Source organism: Salmo salar, chromosome ssa02 (genome assembly GCF_905237065.1).
Source record: "Salmo salar chromosome ssa02, Ssal_v3.1, whole genome shotgun sequence".
In the NCBI taxonomy this organism is placed as follows: Eukaryota; Metazoa; Chordata; class Actinopteri; order Salmoniformes; family Salmonidae; genus Salmo; species Salmo salar.
In genome coordinates, this window is record NC_059443.1 from 48651480 (window position 1) to 48675739 (window position 24260).

Below are 24260 nucleotides of genomic sequence, written 5' to 3' on the forward strand. Positions count from 1 at the left end.
ACAGTTTGCAACTGCACATGGGGACAAAGATTGTGCTTTTTGGATAAATATTCTCTGGTCTGATGAAACAAAAATAGAACTGTTTGGCCATAATGACCATCGATATGTTTGGAGGAAAAAGGGGGAGACTTGCAAGCCGAAGAACACCATCCCAACTGTGAAGCACGTGGACAATGACCCAGCATCATGTTGTGGGGGTGCTTTGCTGCAGGAGGGACTGGTGCACTTCACAAAATAGATGGCTTCATGAGGGAGGAAAATTATGTGGATATATTGAAGCAACATCTCAAGACATCACTCAGGAAGTTAAAGCTTGGTCACAAATGGGTCTTCCAAATGGACAATGACCCGAAGCATACTTCCAAAGTTGTGGTAAAAATGGCTCAAGGACAACATAGTCAAGGTATTGGAGTGGCCATCACAAAGCCCTGACCTCAATCCTATAGAACATTTGGGGCAGACCTGAAAAAGCATGTGCGAGCAAGGAGGCCTACAAACCTGACTCAGTTACACTAGCTGTCAGGAGGAATGGGCCAAAATTCACCCAACTTATTGCGGGAAGCTTGTGGAAGGCTACCCGAAATGTTTGACCCAAGTTAAACAATTTAAAGGCAATGCTACCAAATACTAATTGAGTGTACTTCTGACCCACTGGGAATGTGATGAAAAATAAATCATTCTCTACTATTATTCTGACATTTCACATTCTTAAAATAAAAGTGGTGATCCTAATTTTTACTCGGATTAAATGTCATGAATTTTGAATTGATATGCATTTGACTAAGGTGCATGTAAACTTCCGGCTTCAACTGTATATGGCAAGACTTGAAAATGACCAGTAATGATCAACAACCAACTTGACAGAGCTTGACATTTAAAAAAAAGTATAATTGGAAAACATTGTACAATCCAGGTGTGCAAAGTTCTTAGAGACAAACCCAGAAAGACTCACAGCTTAGTTGCTGCCAAAAGTGATTCTAACATGTATTGAATCAGAGAGCTGAATACTTATGCATCAACTATATTTCAGTTACTTAATTTGTATTAATATTTACAAAAAATATTGAGTACTTATCTAATCAAGATATAATAGCATTTTATTTTCCATAATAAAAATAAGTGTCTTTCACTTTGACATTATAGTATTTTGTGTAGACTTTAACAAAAGAATGACAATTACATCCACTTGAATCCCACTTTGTAAGACAACAAAAAGTGGAAAAAGTCAAAGGGTACTGTCACAGGTGTAGCCGTGTTGAACAGACCAAATCGCAGCCGGGATATGAATGCTCATCTTTTAATTACTTTAGAATAAAGCTTACACGGGAAAACAATAAACGACTAGACAGTTTCACAGGCTATGTACTTACATACAGCAGTGCGAAATAAAACAACCCACAAAAACCAGGTGACAAACACACTCCTAATATATGACTCCCAATCAGGAACAACAATAACCAGCTGTCCCTGATTGGGAGCCACGCAGACCAACAGAAACATAAATACTAGACAAACACATACCCAGTACCTCTGCCATGTCCTGACCACAATACTAAACAACTACTCCCTCTGCTGCTCAGGACGTGACAGTACGCCCCCTAAAGGTGCATACCCCGAATGCACCTAACCAAAAAATAAAATAAATATCCCCAATACCACAACAAAAAACAAAACCAAATACCCCCCCTAAACAAAAAGGGAGGGAAGGGAGGGTGGCTGCCGTCAACGACGGCACTTATGCTACACCCCCCCTCCCCAACCCACCCATCCTGGAGGTGGCTCTGGTTCAGGCCTACTGCCCTCCAGACTGTAGACAGACTTGCTTGGCTTCGGACCGTAGGCAGACTCACTCAGTTCCAGGTCGTAGGCAGACTCATTCCGTTCCAGGTCGTAGGCAGACTCATTCCATTTAATGCTGTAGGCAGACTCATTTAGTTCAGTTAATCAAACACTTATTCAGTTCCGGATCCCATACAGACCCCTTCGGTTCCGGGTCGCAGGCAGACCCCCTCGGTTCCGGACTGGACACTGTTGCCGGACACTCTGGACTGCACACTGGTGCCGGACACTCTGGACTGCACACTGGTGCCGGACACTCTGGACTGCACACTGGTGCCGGACACTCTGGACTGCACACTGGTGCCGGACACTCTGGACTGCACACTGGTGCCGGACACTCGAGGCTGGGCTGACGCACTGGAAGCCTGATGCGTGGGGCTGGTAGAGGAGGTACCAGGCTGGATACACGCACCCTAGGGCTAGTGCGGGAAGCAGGAACCAGCCGAGAGAAACTACTATTATGCACTATAAGCCTAATGCGTGGTGCTGTTACTGGAACTGCCAGTTTTAAACCATGCACCCCATGGCTAGTGCGAGGAGCGGGAACAGGCTGAATAGGACTAGGCTGACTCATGGGAAGCTTGATCCGTGGTGCTGGTACTGGTCGCGCCAGACTGGAGGTACTCACTTCCAGTCAGCACGAGAGGCGGGAACCGGAAAGACTGGGCCATGGAGGTGCACAGGTGGCCTTGACCGCACCTCCTGCACAACCCGTCCTGGCTGGATGGAACAAGCAGCCCTGTACGAGCGGGGTGCTAGTACAGGGCGAACTGGGCTGTGCAGGGGCTTGATGGTTACCGTGCGTAGAGCAGGAGTAGGGTAGCCTGGTCCTAGGAGGATACCGGCGACCAGATGCGCTGCGCAGGCATCCTCCTACCAGGCTGGATGCCCACTCTAGCACGGCATCTGCGAGGGGCTGGAATGGTGCGCACCGGACTGTGCGTGCGTATGGGCGAGATAGTGCGAAACATGGCGCCCTCCACCTCATACGCTCCTCCATATAATCATGGGTAGCTGGCTTATGGCTCTTCCTTGGCCTAGCCAAACTACCTGTGTGCCCCCCCCAAAAAAAAATTGGGGGTGCCTCTCCGGCTTCCTCGCCAGTCGTGTACCCCGGTAGCGTTCCCGGTCCTCACCAGCCTTTCCCCGTTCCTCCCTCTCTCTTTCCACCTGTTCCCATGGAAGGCGATCCATTCCAGCCTGGATCTCCTCCCAAGTGTAGGAGCCTTTTCCCTTCAAGATCTCCTCCCAGGTCCATTTCTAGCCGTAGTCCATGTACTCAGCGTTCTTCTCCTTTTTCCGCTGCTTGGTCTTGTTTAGGTGGCTTGTTCTGTCACAGGTGTAGCCGTGTTGAATAGACCAAATCACAGCCGGGATATGAATGCTCATATTTTAATTACTTAAGAATAAAGCATACACGGGAAACCAATAAACATGAACAACTAGACAGTTTCACAGGCTATGTACTTACATACAGCAGTGCGAAATAAAACAACCCACAAAAACCAGGTGACAAACACACTCCTAATATATGACTCCCAATCAGGAACAACGATAACCAGCTGTCCCTGATCGGGAGCCACGCAGACAAACATAGAAACAGACATACTAGACAAACACATACCCAGTACTTCTGCCATGTCCTGACCACAATACTAAACAACTACTCCCTCTGCTGGTCAGGACGTGACAGGTACGAAGACTTTCTGAAGGCACTGTATGACAGAAGATAAGCTGCATGTGGCTAATTATAGACAAGTTGACAAACAAATAGCCTATCAAAATGTTGGAAATTATAAGAAACATAGGCCTAGTGGCGGTAAAAAAAAATATCCGGCACCCCGTCAAAACATTTTTTCAGCATCTCTACAGTGCATTTTCTGTGTTTGTGGGTTAGGGTGCGGTGTGGGCCTCAGATTTTCACTTTATCACATATAGTAGGGCAGTTGCAGATGGGTTATTAGGAATTGCGGGCTGTTGCGGGTTAACAAAAATATGACCCGCACATCACAAGTGTATAAGGTGCTCTGTACTGAAGTTATAGACTAGGGCATTTGAACTTTGAATGTGTATTTACAGTTACATTGATTGCACAGAGCAGACAGAGTAGACTTAAAGTACTCATTAGATTACAGCAAGGTTCAACATTTTCAAGCAGACAAGCTCCACTTTTCCAAAACCATAGATAACACACAAACTATAATGTTTAATAGCATTTTAATGACATCACACATATTTGAGAGAGAGAGAGAGAAAAAAGTCTACAGGTGCAGTTTCATACATCAGAAAGCCGGGTCAATGTTCTATTATTGCCCAAAGACCCAGGCATTGCAAAGCATTTCATTCCTATTACATAATTTCTGATTGTGCAGTAAGATGTTTTTTTTTCTCTCAATACAATAGATACAGTGACAAAGAAATGCACACTATGTATCAAATAGCAGGATAACATAGCAAAAATTATAATGTGCAGTGCTAGAGCCAACAAGCAAGCAACTTTTTTTTGCAGTAAATGCTGAATTTCCACATTTCCATTTAATATCAATGCTTTGAAGTGTTTGTTATACCTACTGATTTTATAATCTGTAGCCAACTATTATTATTTGGAAACATATATTATGATGCAACTCAAGAGGGACAAAAGTAAACAAACAAAGGAAAAAAATTACTGGTCCATCATATATATAAAACATTACTCCATGAGGGAATAATTTTAAGATATTCATCTTGTTTCAGTTACAGGTGTATTATTAGGCTTATCTTGACCTAAAAGGAAATGCGCTTATTGATAATAATAATATAATAATACTGGCGAGCTATGCCCTTTTGGAGCCTGATATTTTCTCGAGGTTGTTTGTTTTCAATTTAAACTCAAGTAGGAATCATAGTAAATTATGTTAAAATGTCATTACATTTTTTATTCAATATGTGCATGTCCAGTCACAAAAAGGAATTATTTTGAAGTAATGTTGTCTCCCTTTTCAACAGCAAAAAGAGAATGTAGGCCTGCCTCTTGAAGACACCCTCACACAATTGAGGAAATGTTTAAATACTCAGACCCATTTTAACAAAACACAATGACAAGGAAAAAGCACAAAAACACACAAAACACATTTTTACAAGTAAGTAATTACGTTAAAAAATAAAATGGTCCTCATGATATTACCAAATCTATTTCATGATGGAACCTGCCACTAACAAAGTTCAAATGTTTCTTTTACATTTGTATTTCAAGTCTCATCAATCGTTTTACCCAATTCAAGGAACATTAGGCACAGCATGTGTTGTATTTGAGCAGGAATATCATTGTGGCTGGGCAGACAAAAAGGAAAAAGAAGTAAAGAAAAAAACAATACTGCACTAATAAAAAAACAGAATGTCTTCATTGCTGAGAAACTTTATAGTTTTTTCTTGCCAAAGAGGCTGAATCGCTTTTCCTTGTCCTTTTCCTTGTCTTTCTCCCGCTTGCCCGGGCTGGATTCGGTGGTGAGGGTGACGGTGGCGGGCAGGGTCTGGGCTCGGCTCGACGCTGGAGTGCTCTGGTTGCTGGGCGTAATCGATACCTTGTCAGGTGTCCCCGCATTCAGAATGGCCTGGATCCATGTGCTCATCTCCTCCTGTAAGGGGCCATTGAAAGGTCAGTTTCCTAAGTACTTTTTAGCTAATTTTGTGCTTTCTCTGTCTCAAAAAAAGAATGGCAATTGTAAAGATCTATGTTTATAAGTAAATGACATTTTCCAAATAAGTACTTTTCTTTTCTACAAGTGGACTGAGTCTGGGTCATCATGAGATATAAAGTGCCACATTAGCTAGGGAATTTTGGGGAAACTCACCCTAGAAGATTAGGTGCATGCAAGGTTGTGGAGGCCAGTTAAGCAACTAGCCCAAGAATTAGGTTGGGTAGTCAGGACCAGGGCCTCTATTCAAAAGTTGTTGTTCATTTGTTTTATAGTATACCCACTGTTTTGTTTTGGCCTACTGAAACAATCTTTAACACGATTACACAAAATGTTAAAGGAAGCCGACTTACTTCTTCTTTGGCTTGGAAGAGATACTCATTTCCATCAGCAACTCTGAAATAAATGAAAAAAATGTTGCTAACTTTATAAACATATATATTTCAGATTCAAAAGAGATTCAGATAGCAACACTTGCAACAACAAAAAACATTCTGAAATGGCAGTCATTAAGCTGAACTGGTTCTAACAAAATGAACTAGAACATTAAGAAATCCGATTTAGACTGAAGCAGATAGCGTAATGAAGTGCAACTGAGAGGATCCACTTCTGGGGTGATTCCGTGAGAAGAAACATTAACACAACTCTATTTTTTATAATTTTTAACCTGAGTTTGAAGACATGCTTCTTTTTTTTGTAGTCCATGGCCACATCACACACAGCCCCCATTAGACTGATCGGAATCGCATTGTGGTAGGGGATGCCTTGACCAGCACCCTTGTTGTCTTTGTAGAAGCCCATTTCCTGATTGTTGATAACGCAGTACACGTTATGCCAGGATCTAAAAAAGAGAGCCGAACGAGTCATTGTGAGCCTGGGATGTATTGTATAACACAAGTTAACTTCCTTAAAATAAACTGTATAATTAAATTACTTCTTCCAAACAATGCTATTTGGATTCTCTCTTTTGATCCAGTTCACCATACCTGCTTGAGGCCTTCTTGTTGTGTCCCTCCCATTCATGCTTGCGATGCAGGAAGCCCTCCAGCTGAGCAACAGGCGAATCGTGGTTCTGGGTCAGCAACGTGGAGGACAGGCTGCCCTTGCCCCGCCGGCTGGCTGTGGGTGAGGGAATGGGGCTCAGGTCCTTTGAGTTCTGCTCCACCACTCCATTCATGATCTCAACTCTGTCCACGCCATTCTGTGTGTGTGTGAGAGAGAGCCCAATCATTTCCCCAATCATGCCTTAAAACTAGAGTACGCAACGCTAATAGCTCATTTTGGTTTCTGAATTGTATTTGGACAAAGAATCCTGACTGAGTAGGCCTCTTGTTGCCTCGGGCTGTGATTGAGCCCTAGACCTGTTGGAGTGTTGGAACACTCTGAGCCAGGAGCTTCTCTCTACATCCAAGGAGCATGTGTGCATGGACTACTCATCGACTGTGAACGGAGAAGCGTAATAAGCCATGTAAGTCAATAGAGCAGCCTCGAATGATGCTGACATCTAAACTATAATTTCCCCCTCCAGAAATGAGCCCAATATAACATATTGGTCCATATTATTAGCAATAGGCATTATCACCTGATGTAGCCCACCTGATCAGTGGTGTAAAGTACTTAAGTAAAAATACTTTAAAGTACTAAACTCTGCAAAAAAGAAACGTCCTCTCACTGTCAATTGCGTTTATTTTCAGCAAACTTAACATGTGTAAATATTTGTATAACTATAACAAGATTCAACAACTGAGACATAAACTGAACAAGTTCCACAAACCTGAAATTGAATAATGTGTCCCTGAACAAAGGGGGGGGGGGTCAACATCAAAAGTAACAGTCAATATCTGGTGCATTAAGTACCGAAGTGCATCTCCTCCTCATGGACTGCACCATATTTGCCAGTTCTTGCTGTGAGATGTTACCCCACTCTTCCACCAAGGCACCTGCAAGTTCCTGGACATTTCTGGGGGGAATGGACCTAGCCCTCACCCTCCGATCCAACAGGTCCCAGACGTGCTCAATGGGATTGAGATCCAGGCTCTTCGCTGGCCATTGCAGAACACTGACATTCCTGTCTTGTAGGAAATCACGCACAGAACGAGCAGTACGGCTGGTGGCATTGTCATGCTGGAGGGTCATGTCAGGATGAGCCTGCAGAGGAAGGGTAGTCTCTGACCACACTCATTCGGTTGCCGGCCAGCCTGTCCTCTCACAGCCCTTTGTCTCCTGTTTCTAGGCCCACCCCTCTTATCGATGGCCAACCGGGGTACACGGTGAGGCGCCTCCTGAAGGTTTGACAGCGGGGCAGGGGATTCCAGTACCTGGTTGACTGGGAGGGTTATGGCCCGGAGGAGAGGTGCTGGGTCCCCACTAGGGACAGCCTGGACCCAGGAACTCGCTGGTACCCCAGTAAACCAGGTATGCGCCCAGGTAGGACGCCAGGTGGCGCCCCTAGTGGGGTGAGTACTGTCTGTTTCACGTCTCTGTGCTTGCCCATCTTCCCCATTATCCCCACTGTACTTATACCTGTGTTCTCTGTTTGTCTGTTGCCAGTTTGTTTTGTTTGTCAAGCCTACCAGTGTTTTTCCTCTTGCTCCTGTATTTTTCTAGTTCCTGTTTTCTAGTTTCCCCGGTTTTGACCATTCTGGCTGCCCAGACCCTGAGCCTGCCTGCCATTCTGTACCTTGTCACACCACCCTGGATTATTGACCTCTGCATGCCCTGACCTCGAGACTGCCTGCCGTTCTGTACTTTATGGGCTCTGATCTGGATTTTCTGACCTCTGCCTGCCCTTGACCTGTCGTTTTGCCTGCCCCCTGTTCTAGTAATAAACTTTTGTTACTTCGACACTGTCTGCATCTGGGTCTTCTCCTGAAACGTAGTAAAATGCCTGGGTTACATACACTTCCATGCATTTGAGTTTTAAAATACTTTCCAAGTGTATTTCCTAATACATTCCAATAATCAACTACTTGTCTTAAAAAAATATATGTAAAAAATTTAAATATTTACTTTGGAATGTCTTTGAAAGTAATTAAATTACCCTAAATAGTATTTGAACCCAGGTCTGCACTGTAGCACCATACCAATGCCGTCTATTTGTATTTGTATTTATTATGGATCCCCATTATCTCTTCCTGGGGTCCAGCAAAATTAAGGCAGTTATACAATTTTAAAAACATTACAATACATTCACAGATTTCACAACACACTGTGTGCCCACAGGCCCCTACTCCACCACTACCACATATCTACAATACAAAATCGATGTGTACGTTAGTGTATAGTGTGTATGTTATCATGTGTATGCATGTGTCTCTGTATATGTTTGTGTTGCTTCACAGTCCCCGTTGTTCCATAAGGTGTATTTTTATATGTTTTTTTAATCAAATTTTACTGCTTGCATCAGTTACTTGATGTGGAATAGAGTTCCATGTAGTCATGGCTCTATGTAGTACTGTGCACCTCCCATAGTCTGTTCTGGACTTGGGGACTGTGAAGAGACCTCTTGTGGCATGTCTTGTGGGGTATGCATGGGTGTCTGAGCTGTGCGCCAGTAGTTCAAACAGACAGCTCTGTGCATTCAACATGTCAATACCTCTTATAAATACAAGTAATGATGAAGTCAATCTCTCCTCCGCTTTGAGCCAGGAGAGATTAACAAGCATATTGTTGATGTTAGCTCTCTGTGTACATCCAAGGGCCAGCCGTGCTGCCCTGTTTTGAGACAATTGCAAAAAGTCCCTTTTTGTGGCACCTGACCACACGACTGAACAGTAGTCCAGGTGCGACAAAACTAGGGCCAGTAGGACCTGCCTTGTTGATAGTGCTGTTAAGAAGGTAGAGCAGCTGCGCTTTATTATGGACAGACTTCTCCCCATCTTAGCTACTGTTGTATCAATATGCTTTGACAATGACAGTTTACAATCCAAGGTTACTCCAAGCAGTTTAGTCACCTCAACTTTCTAAATTTCCACATTATTAATTACAAGATTTATTTGAGGTTTAGGGTTTAGTGAATGATTTGTCCCAAATACAATGCTTTTAGTTTTAGAAATATGTGACATGCAGGAATTGCTGCTTCATTGTTCTACATATACTTGGGTCTTAGTTTGGTGTTAGTAGTGATTGAAAAGTACTGGAATAACAGGGTAGCGCAGGACAAAATGCAGATTAACCGACACAAGAGGTGGCCTTGACACCAGTGGGGTCATGCACCGACATTAATTATTATTATAATTTGAAGGGGCATGGATGGGCCTTCACACCAAAATAATTTAATTTATATTTCATACATAAAATATTTCAATATATTAATATTTCATTCTTCAGCTTTAATGCAATTATGTTTTCTGGGAAACGCCTCAGATGCAAACAATGCACCTTAGGTGAGATTTAACAAAATAATGCCCTGAGAAGTAAGGCCCTAGTCAGTCTATTGGCCCTAAAAGCTGGCATATTTTTGGTGGTAAACTTTGGAGCAGTAACTTACCTGTGGAGAATCCTGGTCTGAGGGCAGTCCATTCTGCAGTCCGTTCTCTACTCCACTGTGGAGAATATAAAGTAGAAAGGGATAATCAGGAATCGAGTCAACGAAGATGAGTAAGTGTCCATGAGCTACCTAGCAACTTGCCTGTGGTGATTTTCATAGCTAACTTGATTTACTTGAAAGAGTCACAATTGTTTTATGAGTGCACATGTTGGTTCTTTGCCCTAGCACTACATAGATGATTCAAATAATCTAAGCTTAATGATGAGTTGATTATTTCAATCAACTGTGTGGTGCTAGGGCAAAAACCAAAATGTGCACCCCTTGGGGTCCCCAACACTGAAATACATAAAAGGAAGCACTTTTTTATTCTACGATTGGAATGAGTCTGGGAGTGGAATGAGTCTGGGTCTTTGAGATTTTTTTATTTTTTATTTCACCTTTATTTAACCAGGTAGGCAAGTTGAAAACAAGTTCTCATTTACAATTGCGACCTGGCCAAGATTAAGCAAAGCAGTTCGACACATACAACAACACAGAGTTACACATGGAGTTAAACAAACTTACTTCAACTTGCTAGTAACCTTATAATACAGTAGAAAAATAAGTCTATATACAATGTGAGCAAATGAGGTGAGATAAGGGAGGTAAAGGCAAAAAAGGCCATGGTGGCAAAGTAAATACAATATAGCAAGTAAAACACTGGAATGGTAGATTTGTAGTGGAAGAAAGTGCAAAGTAGAAATAGAAATAATGGGGTGCAAAGGAGGAAAATAAATAAATACAGTAGGGGAAGAGGTAATTGTTTGGGCTAAATTATAGATGGGCTATGTACAGGTGCAGTGATCTGTGAGCTGCTCTGACAGCTGGTGCTTAAAGCTAGTGAGGGAGATAAGTGATTCGAGTTTCAGAGATTTTTGTAGATCGTTCCAGTCATTGGCAGCAGAGAACTGGAACGAGAGACGGCCAAAGGAGGAATTGGCTTTGGGGGTGACCAGAGAGATATACCTGCTGGAGCGAGTGCTACAGGTGGGTGCTGACTTTACCTAGCAGGGTCTTGTAGATGACCTGGAGCCAGTGGGTTTGGCGACGAGTATGAAGCGAGGGCCAGCCAACGAGAGCGTACAGGTCGCAGTGGTGGGTAGTATATGGGGCTTTGGTGACAAAACGGATGGCACTGTGATAGACTGCATCCAGTTTATTGAGTAGGGTATTGGAGCCTATTTTATAAATGACATCGCAGAAGTCGAGGATCGGATTGGAGATGTTTGACGTAAGTCTGGAAGGAGAGCTTACAGTCTAACCAGACACCTAGGTATTTGTAGTTCTTCACATATTCTAAGTCAGAACCGTCCAGAGTAGTGATGCTGGACGGGTGGGCAGGTGCGGGCAGCGATCGGTTGAAGAGCATTCATTTAGTTTTACTTGTATTTAAGAGCAGTTGGAGGCCACGGAAGGAGAGTTGTAATGGCATTGAAGCTCGTCTGGAGGCTAGTTAACACAGTGTCCAAAGAAGGGCCAGAAGTATACAGAATGGTGTCTTCTGCGTAGAGGTGAATCAGAGACTCACCAGCAGCAAGAGCGACATCATTGATGTATACAGAGAAAAGAGTTGGCCCAAGAATTGAACCCTGTGGCACCCCCATAGAGACTACCAGAGGCCCGGACAACAGGCCATCCGATTTCACACATTGAACTCTGTCAGAGAAGTAGTTGGTGAACCAGGCGAGGCAATCATTTGAGAAACCAAGGATATTGAGTCTGCCGATGAGGATGTGGTGATTGACAGAGTCGAAAGCCTTGGCCAGGTCAATGAATACGGCAGCACAGTATTGTTTATTATCGATGGCGGTTACGATATCGTTTAGGACCTTGAGCGTGGCTGAGGTGCACCCATGACCAGCTCTGAAACCAGATTTCATAGCGAAGAAGGTGCGGTGGGATTCGAAATGGTCGGTAATCTGTTTGTTGACTTGGCTTTCGAAGACCTTAGAAAGACAGGGTAGGATAGATATAGGTCTGTAGCAGTTTGGGTCAAGAGTGTCCCCTCCTTTGAAGAGGGGGATGACAGAAGCTGCTTTCCAATCTTTTGGAATCTCAGACGACACGAAAGAGGTTGAACAGGCTAGTAATAGGGGTTGCAACAATTTTGGCAGATCATTTTAGAAAGAAAGGGTCCAGATTGTCTAGCCTGGCTCATTTGTAGGGGTCCAGATTTTGCAGCTCTTTCAGAACATCAGATGACTGGATTTGGGAGAAGGAGAAATGGGGAAGGCTTGGGCGAGTAGCTGTGGGGGGTGCAGTGCTGTTGACTACGGTAGGGGTAGCCAGGTGGAAAGCATGGCCAGCCGTAGAAAAATACTTATTGAAATTCTCAATTATATTGGATTTATTGGAGGTGACAGAGTTTCCTATCCTCAGTGCAGTGGGCAGCTGGGAGGAGGTGTTCTTATTCTCCATGAACTTTACAGTGTCCCAGAACTTTTTTGAGTTTGTGTTGCAGAATCAAATTTCTGCTTGAAAAAGCGAGCCTTAGCTTTTCTAACTGCCTGTGTATATTGGTTTCTAACTTCCCTGAAAAGTTGCATATCACGGGGGCTATTCGATGCTAATGCAGAACGCCACAGGATGTTTTTGTGTTGGTTAAGGGCAGTCAGGTCTGGAGAGAACCAAGGGCTATGTCTGTTCCTGGTTCTATATTTCTTGAATGGGGCATGCTTATTTAAGATGGTGAGGAAGGCATTTCAAAAAAAAAATAACCAGGCATCCTCTACTGACGGGATGCGGTCAATATCCTTCCAGGATACCCGGGCCAGGTCTATTAGAAATGTTTCAGGGAGCGTTTGATAGTGATGAGTGGAGGTCGTTTGACCACTGCCCCATTACGGATGCAGGCAATGAGGCAGTGATCGCTGAGATCTTGGTTGAAAACAGCAGAGGTGTATTTAGAGGGCAAGTTGGTTAGGATGATATCTAAGAGGGTGCCCATGTTTACGGCTTTGGGGTGGCACCTGGTAGGTTCATTGATAATTTGTGTGAGATTGAGGGCATCAAGCTTAGATTGTAGGATGGCTGGGGTGTTAACTTCTTACATCTAGACGTTCCACTAGCGGAACACCGCTCCAATATCCAATGATAGGGCGTGGCACGAAATACAAACTCCTCGAAAACCCTAAAACTTCCATTTTTCAAACATATGACTATTTTACACCATTTTAAAGACAAGACCCTCCTTTATCTAACCACACTGTCCGATTTCAAAAAGGCTTTACAACGAAAGCAAAACATTAGATTATGTCAGGAGAGTACCCTGCCAAAAATAATCAGACACCCATTTTTCAAGCTAGCATATAATGTCACAAAAACCAAAACCACAGCTAAATGCAGCACTAACCTTTGATGATCTTCATCAGATGACACTCCTAGGACATTATGTTTTACAATACATGCATGTTTTGTTCAATCAAGTTCATATTTATATCAAAAACCAGCTTTTTACATTAGCATGTGACGTTCAGAACTAGCATTCCCACTTCCGGTGAATTTACTAAATTACTCACGATAAACGTTCACAAAAAAACATAATAATTATTTTAAGAATTATAGATACAGAACTCCTTTATGCAATCGCGGTGTCCGATTTTAAAATAGCTTTTCGGTGAAAGCACATTTCGCAATATTCTGAGTAGATAGCCCGGCCATCACAGGCTAGCTATTTTGACACCCACCAAGTTTGGTACTCACCAAACTCAGATTTACTATAAGAAAAATTGGATTACCTTTGCTGTTCTTCGTCAGAATGCACTCCCAGGACTTCTACTTCAACAACAAATGTTGGTTTGGTTCCAAATAATCCATAGTTATATCCAAATAGCGGCGTTTTGTTTGTGCGTTCAAGACACTATCCGAAGGGTAACGAAGGGTGACGCGCCGGCGCATATCGTGACAAAAAATTTCAAAATATTCCATTACCGTACTTCGAAGAATGTCAAATGCTGTTTATTTTAAACGGAATATTATCGCTATTTTTCGCAAAAAATAGTGATAATATTCCGACCGGGAGACGTCGTTTTCGTTCAAAGACTGAAAATGTAAAATGGACTCTTCACGTGCACGCGCACACCCGTTTCATTGTTCTCAGATCGACCACTATCCAAATGTCCTACTGTTTTTCAGCCAGAGACTGCAGAGTCATCATTCAATGTTCTGGTGCCTTCTGAGAGCCTATGGGAGCCTTAGAAAGTGTCACGTTACAGCAGAGATCCTCTGTTTTCAATAAAGAGGCTAAAGAAGGCCAAGAAATGGTCAGAGAGGGCACTTCCTGTTTGGAATCTTCTCAGGTTTTGGCCTGCCATATGAGTTCTGTTATACTCACAGACACCATTCAAACAGTTTTAGAAACTTTAGGGTGTTTTCTATCCAAATCAAACAATTATATGCATATTCTAGTTTCTGGGCAGGAGTAATAAACAGATTAAATCGGGTACGTTTTTTATCCGGCCGTGAAAATACTGCCCCCTATCCATAACAGGTTAAGCATGTCCCAGTTTAAGTCACCTAGCAGCACGAGCTCTGAAGATAGATGGGGGGCAATCAGTTCACATATGGTGTCCAGAGCACAGTTGGGGGCAGAGGGTGGTCTATAGCAGGCGGCAACAGTGAGAGACTTGTTTTTAGAGAGATGGATTTTTAAAAGTAGAAGTTCAAATTGTTTGGGTACAGACCTGTATACTAGGACAGAACTCTGCAGGCTATCTCTGCAGTAGATTGCAACACCGACCCATTTGGACGTTCTATCTTGTCTGAAAATGTTGTAGTTAGGGATGAAGATTTCAGAGTTTTTGGTGGACTTCCTAAGCCAGGATTCAGACACGGCTAGGACATCCAGGTTGGCAGAGTGTGCTAAAGCAGTGAATAAAACAAACTTAGGGAGAAGGCTTCTAATGTTAACATGCATGAAACCAAGGCTATTATGGTTACAGAAGTCATCAAAAGAGAGCACCTGGGGAATAGGAGTGGAGCTAGGCACTGCTGGGCCTGGATTCACCTCTACATCACCAGAGGAATAGAGGAGGAGTAGTATAAGGGTACGGCTAAAAGCTATGAGAATTGGTCGTCTATGACGTCCAGAATAGAGAGTAAAAGGAGCAGGTTTCTGGGGGCGATAAAACAGCTTCAAGGTATAATGTACAGACAAAGGTATGGTAGGATGTGAATACAGTGGAGGTAAACCTAGGCATTTAGTGATGATGAGAGAGATATTGTCTCTAGAAACATCACTGAAACCAGAAGATGTCATAGCATGTGTGGGTGGTGGAACTGAAAGGTTGGATAAGGTATAATGAGCAGGGCTAGAGGCTCTACAGTGAAATAAGCCAATAAACACTAACCAGAACAGCAATGGACAAGGCATATTGACATTAAGGAGAGGCATGCTTAGCCAAGTGATCATAAGGGTCCCGTGAGATTCAGACAGCTAGCCGGGCCATAGGTAGCAGCTAGCTGGCGGAAGATGGAGGTCTGTTTTTAGCCACCTCGTGCGTTTCCGTCTGTAGATTAGTGGGGTTCCGTGTGGTAGGGCAAATTGGCAATTGGCAAAATAGTTATACTTATAGTGGCCCAAGAAAATTGTCCGATAGACCTATTCAGATAGCAGCCAATAAGACAGCTAATGATTAGCGGGCCGCAGATGGGCGTTCAGGTTACGTCGCGACGGAGGGGCCAATTGGATAACTCCCTCGGGCAGATAACGTCGGTAGTCCAGTCGTGAAGGCCCGATGGGGCTCCGCATCGGCAGTAAAACGGGTCCGGATAGGTGATTGTAGCCCAGGAGTGGCTGATGTAACTCTTCAGCTGGCTAGCTCCGGAATAAGGTCCGGGGATATGGAGAGAAAATAGGTCCGGTATGGTCTGAGTCACGCTGTACAAAACTGCCGATAGCTTTTCGAGCTAAGGGATAGCTGATGATCGCCAAGCGTGGCTAGCTGAACTCCAACGTTAGCCAGTGAACTGGCCAACCTCTGGCTAACCGCTGGCTAGCTTCTGTTGTGGATTTCAGATTTGAGGTAAATAATATATATATTTTTTTTATTGGTGAGGCGGGTTGCAGGAGAGTGTTTTGAGGTCGAGTTTTTAGAAAAATATATAAAAAGATATGCGAAGAAAAGATGTAAATATATATATATATACATGGGACATGACAAGACGAAGGAAAAAGAACTCTGACTGCTACGCCATCTTGGAATACAAGATAAGCGATAAGTAACATACTATATTAGCTATGATGGCTTTGGGAAACACACCCTTGTCTGTTTCTTTACCAACACCGCTACTAGGGCTGTGGCAGTTACAACATTTCGTCAGCCAGTGATTGTCAAGGAAATAACTGGTCTCACGGTAATTGACCATTCATCTCCTGGCTTTCACACATAGCCTACAAGCTACCAATGCAGACCTTTGGAACAGCTACAATTTAAAAAGTATAATAAATCCATGTAATATAGCCTACACCTTCACAATAAATCCATTATTTATTTTAGACAGCTCTAAAGAAGCATGATATGAAGAAAATGTAGTCTATTTCAGAAGAACATAATAACATACTCTGATATGTCCTTATGTTAGGTCCTGATCTGGCTATACCAAATGGCTGTGGGCTACACTAGTTCATTTAACAGACAAGATTTGCTTAGAATTCTGTGACAATATTTTATAGTATCAAGAACACAATTGAACAAAGCTGAATAAAATCTAAATATTTTTTCCAAACGATTTGAGGGACTACGCACATTTGGCTATTCTGTATTGAGCAATTAACAAAGAAATAGGTACTCCTATATACTTCATTTAGAGTAATTAATGTAACTTTAATTGTTCTAGAAATGTTGGGCTATATGTTTTGATGTTTAATACATTGTAAAGCTGCATGATACGACTCTAATGATGATTTGAAAACAGTAGCTTTAAAAGGCATGAGCTCTGCTTTGTTTTTTTGCGCAGGCTGTAAACACTTCATTAGTCTTTCATTCACAATTTGACAAGCACTTGATAATGCCTCAATTTCACTGTGGCATCCCCTTTGTGGCTGTAATGCACTCAACAACAAAAAAATCCATGCCTTTTGCGGCCAGTGGCCGTTGTGCCCTTGGCCCGGAGTGCTGCGTTGTGCCCTTCTCCCTGCGTTGTGCCCTTCTCCCTGCGTTATGCCCTTCTCCCTGAGTGTCACGTCCTGACCAGCAGAGGGAGTAGTTGTGTAGTATTTTGGTCAGGACGTGGCAGAAGAAGTCTGTGTATGTGTTTTCTAGTATGTCTGTTTCTTTGTTAGTCTTGTGACTCCTGATCAGGAACAGCTGGATATCATTGTTCCTGATTGGGAGTCATATATTAGGAGTGTGTTTTTCACCTGGGGTTTGTGGGTTGTTGTTTTAGCACTGCTTTATGTTAGCCTGCTAACTGTTCCTGTCGGTTTATTGTTTCTTGTTTTTGTGTTCATTTTATTCTAATTAAATAGAAAGATGAGCATTCACATCCCGTCTGCGTTTTGGTCATCCATTCACCATGACAGCCGTGACACTGAGTGCTGCGTTGTGCCCTTCTCCCTGAGTGCTGCGTGCTCCTAAACACCTATCACTCACATGGCTCTCCATCACATGATCAGGTCTTTCTCACAGGCTACAAGCAAAGACAGACACATCGGGGACACAACTGCATGCGTCCTTATCCAATTCTGAGGTGCATAATTGAAGATATTGGAAGAACTGTCCACATTTACTTTTCATTAGCGAACAAGATGAGTAGGCCTAACGAGCAGCAAAAGCACTAGCCTATGTCAATCTACTATGCCCATAGCACAAAAGTCGACATATTCTATTCTGTGCGAGAAATAAATATTCCAAACATAGTCTGGGACAGTTGCGGGATGCAATAGATTGCAAATTAATACAACCACTAGCATCAAAACATTATTTTACGCAATTTGGCTGACGCAATATTTAGCTTAAAATGTTAACAAACTATTAGGCTATTTCTCCACATTATAAGCACAGCAATGTGCACATGGCAGTAGGCTATAAGCGCGAATGTTCCATTAGCGGGAAAACACCATTATCAAAAAAACATTATTAAAAAGGTGCATTTTTATGGTGAAATTATCTACCCGAAACTTGAAACTCACGCGCTGTTTATGCATGCTCTAAAGGCTTTAGGCTCTAAACGCCTTGTAAAGCGGATTAACGTGCTTAACTTTAGTCTATTTGGTCACTTTAATTGTGATACAAACATTATCAAAACATATAGGCATATGGGCTAGGCTACATAAGGTGTGTGACTATGATTAGGGGGAAAAAATGCAGTTTCTTATGCTGGGCATCATTCACAAGTGATAATATCATTCACAAGTGATTGGCTAATATTGTCACCCATCAGACTATTCTTAATTTAATTTTATCTTTACATATACAGTTGAAGTCAGAAGTTTACATACACTTAGGTTGGAGTCATTAAAACTGGTTTTTCAACCACTCCACAAATTAGGTGTTAACAAACTATTGTTTTGGCAAGTCGGTTAGAACATCTACTTTGTGCATGACAAGTCATTTTTCCAACAATTGTTTACAGACAGATTATTTCACTTATAATTCACTGTATCACAATTCCAGTGGGTCAGAAGTTTACGTACACTAAAGTTGACTGTGCCTTTCAAAAACTTGGAAAATTCCAGAAAATTATGTCATGGCTTTAGAAGCTTCTGATAGGCTAATTGACATCATTTGAGTCAATTGTCAACTCAATTCTCGGGCCGACTCTCTTCTCTGTATGCATCAATGATGTCGCTCTTGCTGCTGGTGATTCTCTGATCCACCACTACGCAGCTGACACCATTCTGTATACTTCTGGCCCTTCTTTGGACACTGTGCTAACTAACCTCCAGACGAGCTTCAATGCCATACAACCCTCCTTCCGTGGCCTCCAACTGCTCTTAAATGCAAGTAAAACTAAATGCATGCTCTTCAAGCGATCGCTGCCCGCACCTGCCCGCCCATCCAGCATCACTACTCTGGACGGTTCTGACCTAGAATATGTGGACAACTACAAATACCTAGGTGTCTGGTTAGACTGTAAACTCTTTCCAGACCCACATTAAGCATCTCCAATCCAAAATTAAATCTAGAATCGGCTTCATATTTCGCAACAAAGCATCCTTCACTCATGCTGCCAAACATACCCTCGTAAAACTGACTATCCTACCGATCCTCGACTTCGGCGATGTCATTTACAAAATAGCCTCAAACACTCTACTCAACAAATTGGATGCAGTCTAGCACAGTGCCATCCGTTTTGTCACCAAAGCCCCATATACTACCCACCACTGCGACATGTATGCTCTCGTTGGCTGGCCCTCGCTTCATACTCGTCGCCAAACCCACTGGCTACAGGTCATCTACAAGTCTTTGCTAGGTAAAGCCCCGCCTTATCTCAATTCACTGGTCACCATTGCAGCACCCACCCGCAGCACGTGCTCCAGCAGGTATATTTCACTGGTCACCCCCAAAGCCAATTCCTACTTTGCCGCCTTTTCTTACAGTTCTCTGCTGCCAATGACTGGAACGAACTGCAAAAAATGCTGAAGCTGGAGACTCTTATCTCCCTCAAAAACTTCAAGCACCAGCTGTCAGAGCAGCTCACAGATCATTGCACCTGTACATTGCCCATCTGTAAATAGCCCATCCAACTACCTTATCCCCATACTGTAATTTTTTATTTATTTAGCTCCTTTGCACCCCAGTATCTCTACTTGCACATTCATCTTCTGCACAGCTACCACTCCAGTGTTTATTTTCTCTATTGTAATTACCTCGCCATTATGGCCTATTTTATTGCCTTACCTAACTTATCTTACCTCATTTGCACACACTGTATATATACATATATATATATACACACACACACCTCTTTTTTCCTACTGTATATTTGTTTATTCCATGTGTAACTGTGTTGTTGTATATGTCGAACTGCTTTGCTTTATCTTGGCCAGGTCGCAGTTGTAAATGAGAACTTGTTCTCAAATAGCCTAACTGGTTAAATAAAGGTGAAAAAAATAAATAATTGGAAGTGTACCTGTGGATGCATTGCAAGGCCTACCTTCAAACTCAGTGCCTCTTTGCTCGACATCATGGGAAAATCAAAAGAAATCAGCCAAGAACCAGACAAAAAAATTGTAGACCTCGACAAGTCTGGTTCATCCTTTGGAGTAATTTCCAAATGCTTGAAGGTACCATGTTCATCTGTACAAACAATAGTATGCAAGTATAAACACCATGGGACCACGCAGCCGTCATACCGCTCAGGCGGAGACGCGTTCTGCCTCCTAGAGATGAACGTACTTTGACGCGAAAAGTACAAATCAACAGGAAAGGACCTTGTGAAGATGCTGGAGGAAACAGGTGCAAAATTATCTATATCCACAAATTATCTATAGCCACTGCTCCAAAAACACCATAAAAAATCCAGACTACGATTTGCAACTGCACATTTTTTATTTATCTGTTATTTTACCAGTTAAGTTGACTGAGAACACATTCTCATTTACAGCAACAACCTGGGGAATAGTTACAGGGGAGAGGAGGGGGATGAATGAGCCAATTGTAAACTGGGGATTATTAGGTGACTGTGATGGTTTGAGGGCCAGATTGGGAATTTAGCCAGGACACCGGGGGTTAACACCCCTACTCTTACAATAAGTGCCATGGGATCTTTAATGACCTCAGAGTCAGGACACCCATTTAACACCCCAGTCACTGCCCTGGGGCATTGGGATATTATTTATCTACTGGCCCTCCAACACCAGTTCCAGCAGCATCTGGTCTCCCATCCAGTGACTGACCAGGACCAACCCTGCTTAGCTTCAGAAGCAAGCCAGCAGTGGTATGCAGGGTGGTATGCTGGGACATGGGTACAAAGATTGTACTTTTTGGAGAATGTCCTCTGGTCTGATGAAACAATACAGAACTGTTTGGCCATATTGACCATCATTATGTTTGGAGGGAAAAGGGGAACGCTTGCAAGCCGAAGAACACCATCCTAACCGTGAAGCACGGGGGTGGCAGCATCATGTTGTGGGGGTGCTTTGCTGCAGGAGGGACACCTGCGGGACACCTGTCGACAACTTCCGGTGAAATTGGAGGGCGCGCAATTAAATTAAATTATCATAAAAATTATGGATATTAAACATTTAGGTACATACAATTGTCTTATATCGGTTAAAAGCTTAAATTCTTGTAATCTAACTGTACTGTCCAATATACAATAGGCTTTACAGTGAAAGCATGCCATGCGATTGTTTGAGGACGGCGCCCCACATCAACATATTTTTCCACCACACTTACTTTTTGAAAATCTTCCTCTGATTTGCAATCCAAAGGGTCCCAGCGACAACATGAAGTGTCGTTTTGTTAGATAAAATCCTTCTTTATATCCCAAAAAGTCTGTTTAGTTGGCGCCATCGATTTGAGTTATCCACTCATTCAACATGCTGAGAAAGGAATCCAAAAACCTACCGCTAAACTTTGTTAAAACAAGTCAAAATACATTTCTATATAATCCTCAGGTACCCTAAAATGTAATTAAACTATAATATTTCATACGGAAAGTAGTATGTTCAATAGGAAAACGATATTAGCAGATGCAAAATATAGACCCTAGTCTGAAGAAGTTTTAAGGACAACAAATCGAGAATTTGTGGGCAGAACTGAAAAAGTGTGTGCGAGCAAAGAGGCCTTAAAACCTGACTCAGTAACACCAGCTCTGTCAGTAGGAATAGGCCAAAATTCACCCAACTTATTGTGGGAAGCTTGTGGAATGCTACCCAAAACGTTGACAATTAAACAATTTAAAGGCAACGCTACCAAATACTAATTGAGTGTATGTAAACTTCTGACCCACTGGGAATGTGATGAAATAAATAAAAGCTGAAATAATTCATTCTCTCTACTATTATTCTGACATTTGTGGTGGATGAATCAGAATTAGTTGGATAACATAGATAATTAAGATGTCTTATCTGCATAATATGCTTATGTGATATACTGGTTATTAGAATGTATCCCTTTGGACTTTGGTGTTGGCAGTTGTATTTCTTCCCTCAGCTGGGGCTCAGTCACTTGGGGCCCAGAGAGGGATAGAGGTCAGGCATGTCTTTTACATGTCTCTGGTGCTATGCAGAATATCAGAAAGGGAAGAGGACAGGATGGAACATTATCTTCATATGTGAATGTGCCTTTACCTATTCTTAAACCATGTGAAGGGATGGCGTGATTAATGGGGAACCAATTACTTGTCTCCACAATGTCTGTGCTCAAGTCACTCCCTCCTTTGGCATTGGGGGAGGTGTATGGCAGTGTCTGGTCCCCTCTAGGTCATACACTATCCCAGGATAAGTGCAACATCAGAGGCTCACTCCCCTCAGTGAGCTTGTCCAAGAGAGGGGTCAAGAAGGGGTTTTATTTGAGATGGGAGTATCTAGAGTTGACAATTGAGTTATGCCATTGGATGAGTTGGTGGTTTTGTGCTATGAAGTACCAGGAACGAGATTAGAACCTCGTCTTAGGGACCAAACTGAACGATAATTTATAGCGAATGCTATCTGGCTACGGGATACTCCTTTTTCATTATAAAGTCTTCCTTTGTGAACTGTTCCTAATATCTGTGGTTTGTTATGTTGACTAGGGGGGTGGATCTTTGCTATAAAAGATCTCAGTAGCCATTGTGTTGTCACTCAACGGTTCATTAGAAATAGGGAATCGTTGAAAGTCAAAGCTATTGCAAAGCTCTTATTATTAAAGATGTAGTTTAAGTATAACTCTGACTGGTGTGTGAAGTTTGTCTCTCTTCATTTGGTAATACAGAAATTAACCACCACACATTTCACATTCTTAAAATAAAGTGGTGATCCTAACTGACCTAAGACAGGGAATCTTTACTAGGATTAAATGTCAGGAATTGTGAAAAACTGAGTTTAAATGTATTTGGCTAAGGTGTATGTAAACTTCCGAGTTCAACTGTACTAAATAATATATGTGTCATTTTTTTTTATATAGAATGGACCATTATCATGCACCTGTCTCGAAACAGTGGCAGCAGGAAAAAATACAAGTCATCTATGCACTTAAATAATGAATGGAGGACACTTTTCCCTTGGTTCATTTTCATGCCAGCCAGGTAGGCTATACTCCTGTTGTAAAGATAAACAATGTGGTTAATATTAGGAATGTTGAGAATTAAATATAGTAGGCCTAGCCTATACAAGGCTGATGGGATCCTCCTCTTTTTAGTAGAGACCATCACTCTGTTTTTTGGCGAAATTGCATGTTGCCCAACATGAGCTCATGGGCTCTCATGAAGTGTTTGATTAGATTTTCGAAGACATTTGCATTGATGTCAGAGTGATTACAGGGACAATACAGTGCTGAGTAACAGGCAGTTAGCAAGTTTGGTTGGCTACTAATGACCATAAGCAGCATCAGAGCTTACCGTGACTAAACGGTCACGTGGAATTTGCTGCATTCATGACTCGTGACCGCCGGTGTGGCGGGAATATGGTCACCGCAACAGCTGTAACCGCTACACTTACCTCTGCAGTGGTGAGTCCTGCGCCGGTAAAGGCTCCGGTGAAGGGTTTTTTCGCATTTTCTCCTCTTCCTCTTGCTGTCTTCTCACTTCCAATAACTCCAACTGGAAGAACAAGACACAACAGAACCTCAGTCTCATTTTACCACCTTTATCTGAGTAAATCTGGCAATGCCATCTTCAAAGAGTGATGGGTCGTCACACTTCAATTTTAACGTTTGCTATTTACCTGGGACTTAAGACGTGAAAAATGGTAGCTAATTGAATTACCTAATGATTACATTGTAGTTTCTTTGGGATTCATTGGAACATGCAAAACGTTGTACCAATTATTACCAATTATGTTGAATTCTTTGAACGCACCATATTATATTATCACTACCAAATTTTTCATGAAATACTGGGTACATACTGTAATGACATGCAGTTAACACTAGGTGTCAATGTTAGTATGTGAACTTAAATAATTGACTAGCACAAGATAGCTGTTCACTAAACAATGTTTTATGAACATTACAAATACCCACTGGAATAGAACTGAAAAAGTAACTGTCTATGAGTAAGACTAATGTCTAAGAATCGTTTTACCATAAACATTTGTGACACGTGACAGAAAAATTGCAACCCGCCAAAAC

The 24260-nt window shown here is 42.4% G+C and overlaps 1 protein-coding gene across 3 annotated transcripts in view; it reads right to left on the minus strand.

Annotated features, from left to right (window-relative positions):
- Nucleotides 1-4039: 4039 nt before the first annotated feature.
- The window catches only part of LOC106584953 (spectrin beta chain, non-erythrocytic 1), a 136250-nt gene continuing 116029 nt past the window's right edge, over nt 4040-24260 (minus strand). For all 3 annotated transcript variants that reach the window (XM_014170641.2, XM_014170652.2, XM_014170647.2), the window contains 6 exons: nt 23630-23730; nt 10006-10060; nt 6503-6717; nt 6184-6357; nt 5870-5912; nt 4040-5456 (listed from right to left, as the gene is read on the minus strand). In XM_014170641.2, coding sequence (XP_014026116.1) covers nt 5238-5456; nt 5870-5912; nt 6184-6357; nt 6503-6717; nt 10006-10060; nt 23630-23730 — 807 coding nt within the window. In that variant the 3' untranslated portion in view covers nt 4040-5237. The remainder of the gene's footprint in view (nt 5457-5869; nt 5913-6183; nt 6358-6502; nt 6718-10005; nt 10061-23629; nt 23731-24260) is intronic.